The sequence below is a fragment of the Podarcis vaucheri genome (genome assembly GCF_965113315.1).
Source record: "Podarcis vaucheri genome assembly, chromosome: 3".
NCBI lineage: Eukaryota > Metazoa > Chordata > Lepidosauria > Squamata > Lacertidae > Podarcis > Podarcis vaucheri.
In genome coordinates this window covers 63,439,951-63,458,399 of record NC_138761.1, presented here as the reverse complement: position 1 = coordinate 63,458,399, position 18,449 = coordinate 63,439,951, and the positions used below count along the sequence as shown (strand labels likewise).

Below are 18,449 nucleotides of genomic sequence, written 5' to 3'. Positions count from 1 at the left end.
TGGTACTGTAACTCTGGCAACTCTGCCGAGGTGGGGGGGGGGAGGGGTTGTCTCAGCAATTGCTCTGTGGTCCCTGCAACTTCCCCAGACTTAGGAAGAAGTCTGGGTATTATTTCTAAGTTTTGACCAAGCTGTCCAAAGAGTTTCTGCCAAGGCAGGTGAAACTGGCTTTTTACTCTTCCTGCTGTGGAGCAGAAAAGGCAGGGGTGGGGTTGTACAGTGAACACTTTCCCTCCACCTCTCTGTCGGCAAACACAAGGGGCAGAGAGGGTTGGAAGTTGCTGCCTCAGGGCGCTCAGTTCACTTTGTGGCAGCAGCTCCCAATGGTGCGCACTCCCTACTAGTTGTGGGATGAGAGACTTGACAGATGGGGCGGCTACAACTTTTGACTTGGTCAGCAGAAATGTTTTAGAGCCCTGTATTTTACTTTTCTTCGGGGTTACACTCATAGCAGTACTGCATATTCCCAGCCATATTTTGTGCCTTTGCTTTATATTTTTAGCTCCACGCGGCATGCCCCAATTGAGAATTTTCATCATATGCTTATCGGTGGGGACAATGGAACTGTCTCATGACTGTGACCTTTAATAAGATGATGATATTACTATTATTCAATGTTTAATTCTTTACAGACTGTTACTCCACCACTACTCTGCCACACAAGTAATCACGTAGACATCATTTCTTTTTAAGAAATTCTGCAAGCAAACTGGCAAGACTTCAGTTACTCCCTAGCACCAGTGTCCCACCTTTTCTATGTAAAGATGGCATGCTTGTATTTGTCTGTGCTAGAATGCCTGCCTAATCAGCTATAAAAACAAGAAAAGGTATAAATAGCAGTGCCCCCCCCCCAATTCCCTATAGAGATAGGATATGTTGCTCTTGATCTTGAAAAGGGATGGACAGGTTAAAAGCACAATGGGTTAGGATACACTAACTGTCGTGCTGTCAGTCCCTTACATCTGATGTGAAGGACCAAAAGTTACAAAGGGCATTTCCAGATCATTGGTGCTTTGTGGTGGAATTCAGTCACAAACCAACAAATGCAGGTTGCAAAATTTATCTGGAGCTCTTGCGCAACTTTCCACATCAGACCTTTTGCAGTAAGCAAAGTCATAGGGAAACACATTTGGAAATGTGGGATTATGTGTGCTAGATGCAAGAATGTCTAACCTCCCTGCAGACAAATCAGAATGAATGCTGAATAAACAGGTCATATGGAAACAACCAAAATGTGTTCGGTTGTAAACTTTCTCCATCTCTATCAGCCTTTGAGGACAATTGGGTTTGTTAACGTTCTACAGATGTTGTAAGAAAAAAAAGATTCAATTTGTGCCAATTCTCATTTCCATCTCAATTTTAATTCAGAGCTTGAATTAATGAGCCATTTCCATTCTCTTCACATTTGAAGTCTTTTACTGCCAGAATGAAGTAGTTGAACTTCTATTTTAGTATCGGCTTCTCACAGCCAGTGCCTGTGTTTCTGTGACCTTGTCTGGAGGACAACAGGTAGGGAAAGAGATGGTGGGCATTTTGCTGAAATACACAGTTGCTATACAGTAAGCCATAAAAGGCAGTGCTGGCTTTCAGTTGTACTAAAGCACTCACTGGCTCAGTTGCAATGGAATACAGTATGTCTGCTTCATCTTCTACTGAAAATGTGGAAGTCTGGCTGATTGCCAGATGACAGATAAATGGTAGTGAATGGAACATGTAGTTCTTAAGATACCATAGATGCAAATGAACCAAATTGGAGCATGCAGAAATGTTCGGAATCTGCACACAGGCACGCCTTCCCGCTTGCTGTTCCTTTTAGACTTGCCAAAGCCACCTGAAAAAATTAGAGTGGTAGCAAGGAGTAAATAACATCATATCCTTAAACGTCTGGATTCAGCTCCTGAAATCTAAAGTCTATAGGTAGACAAGCTTACCAGCTCAAGCCAACCAGCCAATAGAGCATGAGACGCTTAATATGAGGGCCATGAGTTTGAGTCCCAGGTTGGGCAAAAAGATCCCTGCATTTCAGGGGTTTGGACTAGATGACCCTCATAGTCCCTTCCAGCTCTACAATTCTATGACTCTGATATGCATTAAGTGGTGGGGAATCCAGGCTCCAGTCGCTGGTCTTCTGGTTCTTCCCTGTTTCATCAAACAGCTGATCAGTTGTTATGGTAGCCAAAGGAGTGTATGCTTTCTTTGCCCCCATTCCCTCCTTTCCCTGGAGAAAGTTAAGAAGTGAATTGTCTCCGATTTTAACCATGGTTCCCTCCTAGCCAGGACTTTCTATTTGCTTCAAATTCTGGTTTCAGATCTTTGCTAGATGCATCCCTGTTCAGGTTAGTGCTGTTGCATCTCATAAATGCAGTTAAGTGGGATGGGGGCAATTTACTCCAAAGAGAAGAGCTGTGTGGAAGGAATGTATAATCCTGCAGCCTGTTCTTGATCCTGTAACCACATCTAAGAGGCTTCTGATATTGGTCAGATCCATGTATTTGAACCACTCTTTTATTACTACTTTAACAGTCTTAGCTTCCCCTCAAAGAATCCCAGGCACTTTTGTTTGTTCGGGGGAATTTTGACTGCATGGGGGTAAACTACACTTGCCAGGATACTTTGGGGGAGACCATGACTGTTAAAGTGGTTTAAATGTGTGGTGTGGATGTAATCATTATCTACAGGCTCCTCCAGTCTGGTGTTATTTTGCAGATTTTCTTGACACAATAATAATGCTTAATTAATTGCAATGGTTCACCAATGCTATCACATTATTGCTGCCCAGAGAGACTATATCACAGCAAAAGCAAGACAAAACAAACCAACTCAATGCATTTGTGCTTTGAAAAGTTACAGGATTTCAGCTGGACGTTACAGGATATGCACAGACTGCAAATGAAGCAGTATGACCACCCCAAAACTTTTGCTGGGACAAATAGCATTGTCAAAGGGATCACATATCATGGATGTTCAATGAACAGGACACCTGGAAGGAGCCTGCAATTGCTTCTTTTATTACGTACTATGAAGAATGTTTGCATCAAAGAAGACTAAATGTAACATATGCTTCTGAATTGCTTTTCAAGAGCCAAATTCAAAAGTCACAATGTAGGCTTTCTGAATGCATAGTCCTAAACAAAGTTTATTTTTCTTTGGCCATCAGGGAGAAGTGCCTCCTTCCACTCCAGCTTGCTTTGGAAAGCAAGAACGTGAAGCTGGCCCAGCAAGCTCTAGCAGGGATGCAGGTATATGGCAATGAGGTTCTGCCGCAGTTGGATTGTTTGATGGAGGTGGATGGTGCCCTGCTGACATTTTAGTTGCTAAGGCAGGGGTGGGGAATCTCTTTCAGCTTGAAGGCCACATTCTCTCATTGGCAATCGTTTGGCGGCCACATACCAGTCGTGAGTGGGCAACAGATGGACTCAATTGTTGCTAGAATTCAACTGTGCAAAAGCCAGACGTTTCTACACATTGATCTCTAAATATCTCCTCAGGCCCATGGTAGTTATGCTGTGGGGTTCCACAGGGCACTCTTTTGTCCCCAGTGCTATTCAACACCTATATGAAGCCCCTGGAAATGATCATTAGGAGTATTAGTGCAGGATGTCATCAGTATGCTGATGGTACCCATCTCTGTTTCTCCATTACATCTGATTCAGGAGAAGTTGTGAAAGAATGGAGCCCAGGCACGGATGCAGTGGTGGACAGGATGAGGGCCTGTCAGCTGAGTCTGAACTCTGGGAAGACAGGGGCCTTATGAGTGGGTGGTTCTTGGATCTGATGGTTCTTGGTCAGTTGTTTCCCCGGGATGGGGTTGTGCTCCCTCTGAAGGAGCAGATATCTAGTTTGGGGGTACTCACTGGACCATCATTGTCACTTGAGGCACAGGTGACATCTGTGGCTAGGAGTGCCTGTTATCAGCTTTAGCTGGTACACATGTTACAGCCATTCCTGGTCAGGGTTAACCTGACTGTGGCAGTTCATGTACAGTGGTACCTCTGTTTTCGAACGTCTCCATTGAGAAATGTTTTGAAATTTGAACACCGAAAACCCAGAAGTAAATGCTTCCATTTTTTAATGTGCCTCGAAAGTTGAATGGCTTCCGCTGAGGTACCACTGTATTTTTATCAATTTTCTCTGTAAATTTGCAGACCGCCCTTTGCGCATTGGTTTTCGAACGTTTCGGAAGTCGAACGGTCTTCTGGAATGGATTACGTTTGAAAACCAAGGTTCCACTGTATTGGTAACTTCAGGACTGGATTATTGCAACGTGCTTAATGTGGGACTGCCCTTGGGTCTGGTCCAGAAGTTTCGGATAGTGCTAGCGCAGAATCCTGTGGCACGAACCGACTTCTGCCAACACATTACACAAATGTTAAAACAGCTGCACTGGCTTTCCATCTGCCACTGGGCCAAGTTCAAGGTTCTTATACTAGTGCAAGATTTCTCAAACTTGGGTCTCCAGCTGTTTTCACTACAATTCCCATCATCCCTGACCACTGGGCCTGCTAGCTAAGAATGATGGGAGCTCTAGTCCAACAACAGCTAGATAAACCCTGCACTAGTGTATAAAGCCCTGAATAACTTAGGCCCAGAATACCTTAAGGACTGCCTTACCCAGTGCACTTGAGGGGAGCACTATTGGTAGTTTCCCATAGGCCAGAAGCATGAGTTACCGTATTTTTTGCTCTATAAGACTCACTTTTTCCCTCCTAAAAAGTAAGGGGAAATGTGTGTGCATCTTATGGAGCGAATGCAGGCTGCGCGGCTATCCCAGAAGCCAGAACAGTGAGAGGGATCGCTGCGCAGTGAAATAAGCGATCCCTCTTGCTGTTCTGGCTTCTGGGATTCAAAAATTTTTTTTCTTGTTTTCCTCCTCCAAAAGCTAGGTGTGTCTTATGGTCTGGTGCGTCTTATAGAGCGAAAGATTTGATATATCAGTTAGGAGTTGTGCCTTGGCTGTTGTGGGCCCAACTCTATGGAACTGCCTCACCACAGACACCATCCCTACTGAGTCTTAAATGCCTGGTCAAAACTCACTTGATTTCAGGAGGCCTTTGGACCTTGAATGCGTAGCTGATCTTTTACATTATTTCTGACATTTTAAAATTCTGAGGATTTTTGAGATTTACTTTAAGCTTTAAATTTTGTATATTATGTATTTCATTGTTGTAAGCTGCTTTGAGAACTGCATGATGAACAATAGGGTATACATTTTTAAATATAAAAAACAGAATAAGGTATTTTTTTGGGGGGGTGATGTGATTATTATACCAGCATTATGTATCAAGCAAATCAAGAATGCCTGTGATTAAGCAGTCCAATTCTCTCTTCGCAGAAGCTACTGTCTGATGAGAGATTTGTAACCATGGAAACAGACTCTGATGACAAGCAGTTGCTTAATCAAATGCTGAATGCAGTCAGAGTGACTCCTTCCCTCAACGAAGACCTGCAGGTAGAAGTTATGAAGGTTAGTATTTTTCAGACGTCAGTACTTACGTGGCTGCAGAGGAGACTTCCTGACTGACTCAACTCTGCAGCTCTCTGGAGCCTCTCTGAATCCTTAGTAACATTTCTTACGCCATGGTATGAAACCAGCTCTCATATTTTTGTTGCAAGTTGAACTCTGCTTTACCAACTGAAGTCTGGATTCATAGGGCATCAGTGTGTCAACATGACATTTATGATAGAAGATTTAAATTGTGACCACACTGTTGAGACAGAAAATCCTTTGGGTCCCCTGGTAGCTAGAAACAATGGCATGCAAAGAGTTTTGCATTTTTATGCCTAATGTAAAGAGCAGGTGTCTTTAGCAAACAGCATTGCCAGTAGCAGAAAGCATAGTGGGGTGCCACCGTTCAGCTCACCTCCAGTCGGCTGCCACGCTGCAGCTTATCAGGGGGAGTATTGAGGTTGATGCAGTGCAAACACACCATCAGGAGCACCAGATTGGTTCTGCAAGTGTGCTTGCAGCTCACCACTTTGCTTTTTCTCTCCCATCTCCCAGTAAGCAGCAGGAACAAACTGGAGTTTGGGTGAGTGGGCCCCACCCCTACCACCCTGGCTGCTATTAAGCATTGCACTGTGTGATAAAGGAGGCCTCATATACTGTTTATGTAAGGGCTGGTGGTATAAGAGATGTGAACATGTGGGGCGGGGGGAAAGGTTAACATTGTGGGGGTTTTTTCCTGGGAAGCTTTAAAACCCATTTGTGCTCAAAATACTCTGGTGCCAGAACTGAAGTGTGAGACTTGTAAATCCTTTGTATATTTAATGCACAATGCTGTTCCTAGAACTATACACACTTTAATTGCCGAGAATGAAATCAGGAGGAGTGCTTCCTTGGCAAGCAGCCTTGTGCACAGGAGATGAGGGGATGCCATTAGATCCTTGTTCCAACTGACTTTTGTCATGTCAGTTCCTTCCTGGAAAAGATATGCCTGACTGGTGAGAGGTAGTGTGAAGATAGTTGATTTTTCAGCTTTGGGGTGTATAAGAGAAGGGTGTGTATGAAAGTGAGTGCTGAAAATGAGTATTCCTTAGCCTGTTGAAATTTTTTTCTCAGTTTTAAATCTATCACTGTTTCATCCCAGGAGTTATACAGGGGAGCTCTTTCTACACAAGGTTATAAAAAGAACCTTGCAGGGTATCAGTGTGATTCTTTTAAAATCTGTTCATTTGGAATAATATTTAACCCTTGCATATTTATATAGGGTGACAAAGTACTGTTGTTTCTTGTTTTAGTTCATACTGTTATGGTGAAAGGCATGGTGGCAGGAGCCTGAGGGAAAAGAGACATATTTCCATTATTTTAATCTATCTAGTCTTAGTAGCAGATTTGGCCAATTTAAGGATCCAATATATAATTCCCTGTAATACACAGTACCTCAGTCATCTGTTGGGAAGTAAAATGGGGCCAGCTAAAAATAAGGTAGAGGTTTTATGCGAACTCAGGTGATTCCCTGTGTTTGTGGAAGAGTGTTATTTTGTAAATGGAAAAGCAAAGGGATATTTAGAACCCAGGACCCCATTACAAGGACCCCATACGCAGGGACTGCAAGGGACTGCTGAATGCAGAAACAGAAAACAACTTTATGGCATTCTACAGTGATGTTTGGTGACAGGGGTGGGGAGACTTATACCCCAACACCCATAGCAATAACAAGCTTAAGATCATGGCCAGCAGCTAGACCCAAACCTAAATCCTTTAGCATTATTTAGCAAATTCCAGGAGGCAGAGAGAGGCTGGGAAAGGTGTCTTTTCCCCTCCTTTTTCCTTCTTTTTCTAACCCAAAACATTCTCTCCACTATGAGCCTTGAACAAGACTACTGTTCCAGGCTGCAGCCTTGGACAGGAGGATGTTTCTTAGGAAGTGGGGATACATGCATGTTCTTAGGCTGGTATATTATCTATTTAATGTATAAGGAAATCCCTAATCCTAAAGGAATGTAAACTGTCTAAAACCTAGATAACTCCTGTGGGACCTGTTATATTTTACTAAGCACCATCAGCCAGTTACAACTTCAGAATTTATCCATTTATTTTTTGAATTTATATCCCACCCTTCAATGCATGAAGGCTGAATAAGACATGAAAATGCATAGGTACACTCTATGGCTAACTTCCAGAATCCTGTTTGGAATTGCAGAGATTGAATTTCTGTTCATGATTTTTTTTTTAAGGACATATGTTAGAATTAGGATGTAGATTCTAAAAGTCTTCACTGCTATGTGTACTAAATGCTTTCAAAGTGGGTGGTGTTTGGGGTTTTGTTTTTGCATTTTTCTTTTGGTGCAAGGGGATTTTTCTGCTTTGTCCACAAGAACATGTGCCTTCTTGACAAGAACAGCACCAAATTTAGTCAGGTCAGCTATGCGTGTGCTATCTGATCTTCTGCTAAGGCCAAGCATCCTTGTTTACTAATCTGAATGATGCAACTACTATTTGTCACCTCATAGCAGACCAAACTTTGGAAATGTCTCTCTGACTTGGTTTTGTAAGATTCTAAAGCATCTATAAAGATGTCGGGAAATACCAAACACTTTCTGCACCCAATAGGCTTTTGTTGTTCACACTTTGCACTGATAAAAAGTACCTATTACATTACCCCCATCACTAATTATTGTCCAACTCCCATATAATCTACTAATAGCCTTGTACCTGGCGTTGCTCAGGAATTCTAAGAAACTATACCAAAAATAAAGTAATGCAATTTTGAAATCAGTGGTTAAAATCAGTGCAGTTTTGAAAGGTCCGGTTCACCATCTTGATTTCAAATGGCCTCCAGTTGTACCCACATTTATGTCTGTTCCTTGCTCTTTGGAACTATCGTGCAAAATTTAGTTTTGATATCCTAAGAGATGTCCAAATGCCTAGTGAACAGACAAATAAACAACTTTCCAAAATGTGTGATAGATAAGCTGTTATTTCACTAATGCACAGTCTAGATGTCATTTCCTGATCACAAACTACCATATTTTTCCGTGTATAAGACACCCCCATGTATAAGATGACCCCTCTTTTTTCGAACCCAAAATTAAGAAGCTGGGCCAGAGCCAGAGCCCAAACCAGAACCCGGGCCACCCACACCAGAGTCCAAACCCAAGCCCAGGCCACCCACACCAGAGTCAGAGCCACTGTGCATTCACAATCCATGAATAAGATGACCCCAATTTTTTTACTTGCATTTTAAAGCAGGCTTCCACAACCTCGGCCCTCCAGATGTTTTTTGGCCTACAACTCACATGATCCCTAGCTAGCAGGACAAGTGGTCAGGGATGATGGGAATTGTAGTGTCAAAATATCTGGAGGGTCGAGGTTGAGGAAGCCTGTTTTAAAGCAAAAAAAAATTTGTCTTATACACGGAAAAATACAGTACATTTAATAATGGAATCATGCACACTTAATAACTCTCCCATCCATCTCACGGATGAATTTCTCTGTTCTTCACTCAATGATTTTTACTAGAATAAGGATTACATCAGCACTGGAACGGGTGAATTTTGTGAATGACCAATAACTCAGAGATATACTAGGAAACATTGACAGTCTCCTAAATGAGGTTGTCAACATTCTCTAGTGAATGTCTGACAAATGAGGGCATAGTAATGCTGACATTAGCACAATTCATCTGGGATTCTCACTATTCAGATGTGAATGGGAACATTTACCAAATTCCTAGCATACTTTGTAACAAATATACACCTTTACTTTCATATTTCACTTTTTGTCAAAGTCTCATTTCCTTTTATTACATCATGTTGCAGTGCAGAGTTAAAGGTCTGTCATGCTGGCTGCTAAGGAAAGGAGCTGCTTCAATACCCTGAATAGTGGAAGCATGTTATAAATGGGGTTTCTGAGAGATTCTCAGTCTCCTGCATCTAATTCATTGCTTGAAATGCAATAATTTAGCTTTCTCCCTCACTTTTATCTCAATGCTGATAAAAACCACAACATTTCTGTGGTTCTGGTTGCAGACATGAGTTTTTCCAGTGGAAAAAAGTCATCCCCAAATGTAAACCCTTTAGCAGTGCAGGAGAAGATCACAGGAGGCACAGAGAGGTTACCTGCACTTTACAGGTAGATTAGAATGGAATATTGGGTGTCTGCTTTCACTGATGTAGCTAACGGCTGCATTCCTCAAACCCTAAGCTAGTGGCCTCCCAATGTTCTGGACTTCAACCTCTATCACTGCAGAGTTAAGCATTGGCTACACAGCTGGGGACTGATGGGAGTTGTAGCCCAATACATTTGCAGGGCACCCAGTAGGGGCAGACTGTCCTAGGAAATATGAAACTGCTGAGAGAGCTGCTGTGTGCAAAGAAAAGAGAGAGCTGGAAACAACTAATTAATCCCTGCTCAGCTAGTTCCCTGAACTACTGTCAGTAGTGACCTTTTCTAGTATTTATGAGGCTGTTTCCCCACTTTACTGTTAATTAAAGTGATAAAGAACACCAGGATTGGTGGTATGAATATTTCTCACAATATTAATAGACTTTGATCCTTGTTTTTCACCCTGACTCTAGAAAAACTAATCTTCATAAATTTAGCAGGTCTGTGTGGTATGTCATGCAGGAATGGAAACAAACAGAAGCCTTTTGTGTTGCTAAAAGAACACACGTAGGAAGGGATTAAAGAAGGACTGTTGATATCTGTATTGCCACCTGTTCAGTTTAGTGTTTACCCAACTGAGTGGTGGAATATACTTATTCCCAGTGAGCATTTGTTTTTGTGGTGCTTCCTTTAGGGAACCTGCCATCTCCTTTTAATGAATAGTAAATATGTAACTTACCAAGCAGGAAACTGATGCTCTAGTTGTGGTCCCCCTTCCTCAATCTTTCCATAGATTCCATTTTGTGTGTGAAATAGACCTGATCCTCCTAGGCTTGTTTAATATCAGATCATCCTGTCCATAGGGTATGACTGGTGGTAAATAGAGCAATCTATTAAAGTTAAACCTTCCTGGATTGTATCCAATGGTGCCTTTGCAGAAGCTTAATGCTACTTGCAGAAGGTGAGACACTTGGTTTTTTTTCCAATTCCTCCACCACCAATGTTTAATGTTAAGAAACAATTATAAAAGAGGCTCACAGATGGCAATCTTGTATATACTTACTTGAAAGAAAAAATCCCATTGTTTTTCTGCCTTCTATAGTTCCTACATTCCTTGTATTGTCGTAACTCTGAATGCCAAATCTACTACCAGAGCCATTAAAGAACTCTGTTAAATGATTCTCCTTGTTTCATTATGACTGCTGTTGTTGCATATCAACTGACTTTTTAGTTGGAGTTTTCTGCCTTAGCACAGCAAATTAATGAAGGCTTTATTTAGAGAATGTACAACATGTCACATACTTGGTTATTCCACTCCTAATATAAGACTTTGCCCGGACGTTTGAAGCATTAATCACTCTGAATAATAGTTTCTAGTGGCAGCAGAACCTTTTTACAGTTCCACTGATTAATGGGAAACCACTATGTTCATCATCTTCATAATTAAACATGCCATGCTTATACAACACATCCAGAATTATGAATGTGTTTGCCCTTGTTTTGTTCATGGGGCACACACAAAATCACTTGAACCAAACTATTGGGTTTTATTTCAACAATCGGAGACAACAATAACGAACTTTTATTGTCTCCCAGACTCTGGTCAATATTATTTAGGTTATTTATTTATCTGCAAAAAGCTCAATGGAAGCAGTCTATTGAGGCCTACAGAAAAAATGAAAATGGGCAGATAGCTGAAATATTCCATGTTGCACTCTAACAATGAGCAACACGTTGGCTAATAATATTCTGACAATATTTTTATAACACTATACTGTGTCAAAATACATAAACAGAAGATATACAAAATGTGCATGGAGTCACAAACTAATAAACAACAATTCAATGTTCCATGAACAGGAAAGGAAGGAGTGATAAGTCACTATTAAAGATCACTAAGATGGAGACAGAATGCCTTTCCAAAGTCAATATCCTGTAAACATGAGATGATGGGTGCTCCAAATGTAGCAATAGGGTACTCCAAGCACAGCAGCAAACAGTACAGTTCTTCCAGAATAATGAACTGTTTGAATGATAAGTCTTCATCAGCTGGCAATAATGTAAAATAAATTCCATTACGTTCAGTTGCAATACAGAAATTGTAATGACAAGCCTGCATATAAACAATAAAAAATACATACCCAATTAATTGCCCCCAAAGGTGCATCAAATGGCCATGGATCAGCAATCACTTGTAAGTGTAGTAAGCTGATACTGTTGGTGAAACCCTATACAGTGGTACCTCATGTTGCGTAACCTTCAGATTACAGAATCTTCAGGTTACGGCCACGGCAAAGCCGGAAGTGTATACTTCCAGGTTTCACCTCACACATGTGCGCAGAAGAGCACCTCCAGTTACGAAGTTTTCGGGATATGGCCGGGCCTCTTGAACAGATCTCGTTCGTAACCGGAGGTAACACTGTATTCCATGTTGCAGACAGAAGCATATATTGGCCCTGAACATATCTTGGCTCCACCTCTCCTTCAAATCAGAACTAGTGAGGGTGATGAAGGTCCTGTGTGAGTGTCTGGAGACGGTTGGTTGGTTGGTGGGTGGGTGGGTGGGTGGGTGGATGGATGGATGGTCGCTAACAGATTGAGGTTGAATCCTGATGAGACAGAAGTACTGTTCTTAGGGGATAGGGAGTGGGCAGGTGTGGGGGACTCCCTGATCCTGAACAGGGTAACCATGCCCCTGAAAGACCAGGTGTGCAGCCCAGGAGTCATTCTGGACTCACAGCTGTCCAAAGGCATATGTTACTTTCTTCAGCTTCATGTCTACATCCATTCATTATTTCTTCAGGTTCTTTCTTTTCAGGGTATTATCTATTTTATCCCAATTACTGTGGTAATCCTGCCTCTCTCTCTCTCTCTCTCTCGTTCCATAGATTTTCAGCACTGCTCATCTTCAGAGCCCTGCCTTGATTAGCTCATTCATGCCTCAGTTACTTGTCTCTTGTCTACTGCGCCTTTTCTTCAGTCAATATTTGTGTCAACCTGTCCCTCAGGTTTCTTCCCACTACCGTACTTGCTTTTGGTCTCCCTGTCACTTAGCTCTTTACAGTTTAGGACCTCTTCAGAGCCTACCTATTAATAACTTTGATTTGCATTGGTCATCTTATCTTATTCATAGCTGCCTTGAAGCTCCTATCAGAGGGGGAACCTACTGTGTTTCCTGAGCCGCTGTATTGATCATGAGCCAGAGGGCTGCAGCTAATTTTTATTTAAAGCAAATGTACATTACATACCCAGGATGTGATTTTTAATTTGTGAATGCCATATGAAGTCTTCATTGTTTAAAAACAAACAAATAAATCTGAGATTAGTGAAGCACCCATTAAATGTTCTTCCAGCCATATGTGAGCAGCTGAGGTATCTACGAGCAGATCCTATGCAGTTGGGGTTGTAGTTAATTGATCCAACCACATGGAGTGATACAAAGCTCTGCCCATGTGGTTGGGTCATTTAGACATTCTGCAAGGTATGGGGGACTCTGTTAATACATAAGTGTTTCCCCACCCAAGATAGAGAATATTTTAAAGAGCACCTGAAATGCCCAGCAAACTGTGTGTGTGGGTGTGTGTGTGTGTGTGTGTGTGTGTGTGTGTGTGTGTGTGTATACACATACAGAGAGAGAGAGAGAGAGAAACAGGACCTACGGACAGGCAGGTCCTTGTATAATGGGCAAATTTCACAACAGAATTCTAGAGCTGGCTAAAACCCCAAGGAATGTATCTCAAATTCTCCATAGCCTTAATTCTTACCTAGTTGTATGACTGTGTTGTAGATATGCTGATTATTCCTTGCTTCTACAGTAGTACCTCGGGTTAAGAACTTAATTCGTTCTGGAGGTCTGTTCTTAACCTGAAACTGTTCTTAACCTGAGGTACTACTTTAGCTAATGGGGCCTCCTGCTGCCACTGCATGATTTCTGTTCTCATCCTGAAGCAAAGTTCTTAACCCAAGGTACTATTTCTGGGTTAGCAGAGTCTGTAACCTGAAGCGTCTGTAAACTGAAGCGCCTGTAACCCGAGGTACTACTGTATATGCCTGTATTAATAACACACCATTGTTTCATGTTTGTTATACACAGGCCCTTGCCTGCATCTCTACTGGACATGGATTATTTTTTCTTGTTTTCTCTCCCTTCATTCTCAGCATATTTGATTGGAAGTGTTATTATGTTTGGTTTATGAAGCTGCCATTATACCCACCTCCCTCTTGAATGTGGGTGGTCTAGAGCACATGATTGGAGAAAAGCCCATGCAGCTCTGTACACTTGCGTAGATGTGTGCATCTGATGTGAGGGCCTGTTGCTTGCTAGCTGACTGTTTAATTTAGCAACATGGAATGCTTGTCACTTAGTGTGTAAGGGGGTAATCATGCAAATAGATGTGGAGAAAAGATGATTGGAGAATTGATGTTATAGCTGTGAAAGCTGCAAAATACCAATACACTTGTAGATTTTCAAGCAGTTATTTCTTCTATGAGATACTTGTGTGTGTGTGTGTGTGTGTGTGTGTCATGCTTCACAATAATATGTAATAAGAAGAAGAAGAAGAGTTTGGATTTGATATCCCGCCTTTCACTCCCCTTCAGGAGTCTCAAAGCGGCTAACAATCTCCTTTCCCTTCCTCCCCCACAACAAACACTCTGTGGGGTGAGTGGGGCTGAGAGACTTCACAGAAGTGTGACTGGCCCAAGGTCACCCAGCAGCTGCATGTGGAGGAGCGGAGACGCGAACCCGGTTACCCAGATTACGTGACTACCGCTCTTAACCACTACACCACACTGTTAGTCTCCCTTGCCCTTTCTGAATAATATCTCTTCTTTCCAGTGTAATGAAGGATGGACAGATTTATAGGTATACAAAATACTGTATAAAGACTTAACCTGAAATGTTTCTAAAACAACAGCCATGAGCCTTTAAGATTTGTGGGCTTAAGATTTGTGATACTTGAGAAGAGGAAGAAATAATTTAATTGGGCTTCATGTTACTTCCTTTTTGTTAGGACTAGGAATTGGGGGGCGGGTGTTGCATTCATTTTATAAAGCTGTTTTTCTGCAATCCTGCAGGCTATAAACAAAAAAAGCACAGTGGAGTCTATAGGCTATACAGAAGTACTTTAAAAGGGACACAGGTGGCACTGTGATCTAAACCACTGAACCTTTTGGGCTTGCCAATTGGAAGGTCAGCAGTTCAAATCCACACGATGGGGTGACCTCCTGTTGATCTGTCCCAGCTCCTGCCAACCTAGCAGTTCAAAAGCACATCGGTGCAAGTAGATAAATAAGTACTGCTGCGGTGGGAAGGTAAACGGCATTTCCATGCGCTCTGGCACTTGTCACAGTCCTCCGTGCACCAGAAGCGGTTTAGTCATGCTGGCCACATGACCCAGAAAGCTGTCTGTGGACAAATGCCGGCTTCCTTGGCCTGAAAGGCAAGATGAACGCTGCACCCCATAGTCGCCTTTGACTGGACTTAACCATCCAAGGATCCTTTACCTTTTACCTTTTTTAACTATAAAAGGTTGCCTAACCCAGTTCTAGGGGAAGTGGTTTCCGTTCTGATAAAAATGGCATAATCTATTGTTTCTTTTTCTTGTTGATCTGAAAAATCTCATCAGCATATTATGAGTTGTGTGGTCAAGCAACCAAGGAGCAAAGCAGTAGTTTTTTTCAAGACAGAAAGCACTCTGGCTGTAATTAAAATCCACATCCTCATTATGGATCACTCATTAATGGAAACAGCATTCATCAGGGCATTTGCAAGAGGACAATCATCCTAATATTGTTTGCCTATTCAGTTAACATTACTACACATAGCAGGCTTTCTCTTTTTAATAGGCAAAATTTCTGTTTCATGCTCTTCTTTCCATTTTGTCGAGCAATTTTGGTGCCCTCCTTAAACTGCTCTGAGTTAGAGACCTTACTCCGGGTATATTGTCTTTTTGAAAAGCAATATTTGTATTACGCACAATATGGCTTTTTTTAGTTGGCACTAGTAATCTGAAATGGGATCCCTAAGGTGATCCTGCAGACAACTTTCTTATTGTGATTTAGCTGCACATTTTAAACCTTTATTATTCTGAGTTTATTAACTTTCTACTGGCTCAGTTTCTATTTTTTTAGGCCTTCTCAGGCTTTCTTAAACCATTCAGTTTGTGTTAAGAGAGAGCAGAGAAATAATACCAACAGAGGCCACTGAAATCCTGTTTTATAACAGGGAGGATTCTATTCTAGTCCTCTCTTCTCCAGATAATGGTTGGGTAGAATCCTTAAATTTCTGCTTGCCATTTTGCAGATACTTTCTTTAAATTTGCATATTACCACAGTTGAATAATATTTTAAAGCTTATGAAAAGACATTTACAGTATTTTGTGCACTGTTACAGTTTGTACGCGTTTTAATTGCTGGTCAATAATAGCTAGCATTTTTCCTGGTAACCACAAATTTCCTGTTTCTCGCAACCCAAGGATTGTTAAAGTGTGTTAAAAGACATGTATGACCTGGTTTACTTTCAGGCTAACCTTCGCAGGGGCCACTGTAAAATCATCCTTCCACAAATCAGAGGCTAGATGGAGATGACCACAACCCCAACATTCTGCGCCATCTCAGCTATGATTTGGCTGTCCCTAAGCTTGCTGGGAACTGTTGTAAAGCAGAATTCATACGATGAGTTTTGACTGATTTTTGGGTCATTGGGTTTGATACCAAAATAGACAGTTTCGTGTGACATTGAACTTGTCTTTCTTATTACTCATGAATGAATGGAACCCAAGTCACTACATGTGATGATGGGTGGATATCCTTCAGAATATAAAGAGCTGGACATGATTTTTCCACCAGGTCAGACTGAGTAGTGACCCCCAGAGGGCACTCCTTCTTTATTCCTATACTCTCTTCTGGGCTACATGAATTAATCTGTGGGGTCCTGCCTTGAGGAGAGGTTTGATTTGCCCCTCTGGTCTGTTTCTGCCTTGTGATTCTGTGATTAGCAAACGTAGGACATCTGGTGGACTTGCTTCTCGGTGAACTTCATAGCCTTGATCAGGGTTTCAGGGCACCTTCCTACTAAAGCTCTTGCCCTCTGTTGTTCCTTTGATTGCAGGTCCTGCTCTGTATAACATACACTCCAACATTTGAGCTGAATGGGAGTTCAGTACTTAAGATTGCTGAGGTGAGTGCTCTTTCTTCACTGGAAGCCAAACTTGGACTATATTAATAAAATAACCTAGCAGTCTGCCACTAGAAGGTGCCTTTAGCAGCTGGGTTAGAGATAAATTACTCAAATGACAAGAGGACCAACTTAATTTGGACTTGTGTGTGAATTGAACCTAACTATCGATTGAATTTACACATTCTATTATTATTTTTCAATGCTTTTTCAGTTCAGATTTAAATATGTAAAGATGATTCCAATTCGTAAGGCCAAATAATAAAAGAGGATTGGTGGGTAATTTTTAAAGCTGCTGTTAAACTAGGGGTTAGTTCCTACTAAAGTGTTAAGTCTGTGTTAGGGTCTGCGCAGCGATGCCTCTTGCTGTTCTGGCTTCTGGGATAGCTGCGCAGCCTGCATTTTCTCTATAAGATGCACAAACATTTCCCCTTACTTTTTAGGAGGGAAAAAGTGTGTCTTATAGAGCAAAAAATACGCTATATTAAAACTATCAGGTAACCATTCAGACTGGAGCCCTAGTAGTTTTCTTACTTGGAGAAATATTTTGGTATAAATGATACTATTTAGACTTGGGTGATTCAGAATTTAGACTGTCGTCAGAAATAGTTCTATGTCATTTAACTTTCATTTTTATTTATTAAATTTGTATACCACCCTTCATCTGAAGATCACAGGGTGGTTCACAACATAAAACAAAAAGCAAAAAAAGATGAAATACATAATAAAATGAAAACAAAACAAACCAACAACTGCCCTCCTACTTCTACCAATTATAATTATGTTGGTAGTCTTATTTTATTACATCTATAATTACATTGCTTCTGCTGTTCCTTTCTCCCTTCCCAACCAGGTGTGCATTGAAACCTATGTCTCCAGTTACCATCAGCGGAGTATTAATACAGCTGTGCGGGCAACTCTCAGCCAGATGTTGAGTGATTTGACTTTACAGTTACGGCAAAAACAAGAGAATCCAGTGAGTTCTATAGCAACAACAATGGGTTGTGATTTCCTCACAATGCTACTTACGGCTTCATTCAGACAGCGCTTTATTCCCTTTTCCCGATGTTTTCTTGCCTGATAATTTCCGTGTTTTCTATTATCTTTCATACAGTGTAAAAGCCACTTCTGGAAAACTAGCATCCAGCAAAAGTTTATTGCTACTTTCCATGTTATGGAAATTGCTTCAATGTTAGCAGCCAGAAACAAACTGTTTGCAACCCCATTAACTTGGAAAATCATAGGAGTTTTACATTGCAATTTTATGTGATGAAAATCAGGGCAATATTCCAGCATATAGTCATTTCCTGCCATTTAAAATTTAACTTGATATGGCACTAAATAAATAAATAAGCCACAGTTCCATACCACAATACATAAACTCCATAATTCTCCTCTGGATCGGGTTAGAGTCTTGTCTCAGGAGTGGCTTCCTTGATTGCTCATATGTCTAGAAATAGAAAAGTGAAAAGTTGTTCTTCAGTAAACTGTTGGCTATTTGCAGATTAGTTGCGCTCAAGAAAGCGTGCTGGGGACCACACATTACAAGGAACGCAAAAATAACTTTTGCTAGGTTTTAATAACAAAAACAAAAACTCCATTTACAATATATCAATAAGCATGACCCATCCACCAGGGTACTGAGAGAGCTAGGTGCTGCTCTTTATATACAATACCCAACAGCTTAATTAACATAACTTAACAGCACCTGCTATACTGCTTCAC

At 41.3% G+C, this 18,449-nt stretch overlaps 1 protein-coding gene across 2 annotated transcripts in view; it reads left to right on the top strand.

Moving 5' to 3' along the window:
• The window catches only part of ARFGEF3 (ARFGEF family member 3), a 72,330-nt gene that overhangs the window by 14,834 nt on the left and 39,047 nt on the right, over nucleotides 1–18,449 (top strand). For both annotated transcript variants that reach the window (XM_082215870.1, XM_082215869.1), the window contains exons 3-6: nucleotides 3,158–3,239; nucleotides 5,333–5,464; nucleotides 16,659–16,727; nucleotides 17,578–17,700. In XM_082215870.1, the coding sequence (XP_082071996.1) occupies nucleotides 3,158–3,239; nucleotides 5,333–5,464; nucleotides 16,659–16,727; nucleotides 17,578–17,700 (406 nt within the window). The remainder of the gene's footprint in view (nucleotides 1–3,157; nucleotides 3,240–5,332; nucleotides 5,465–16,658; nucleotides 16,728–17,577; nucleotides 17,701–18,449) is intronic.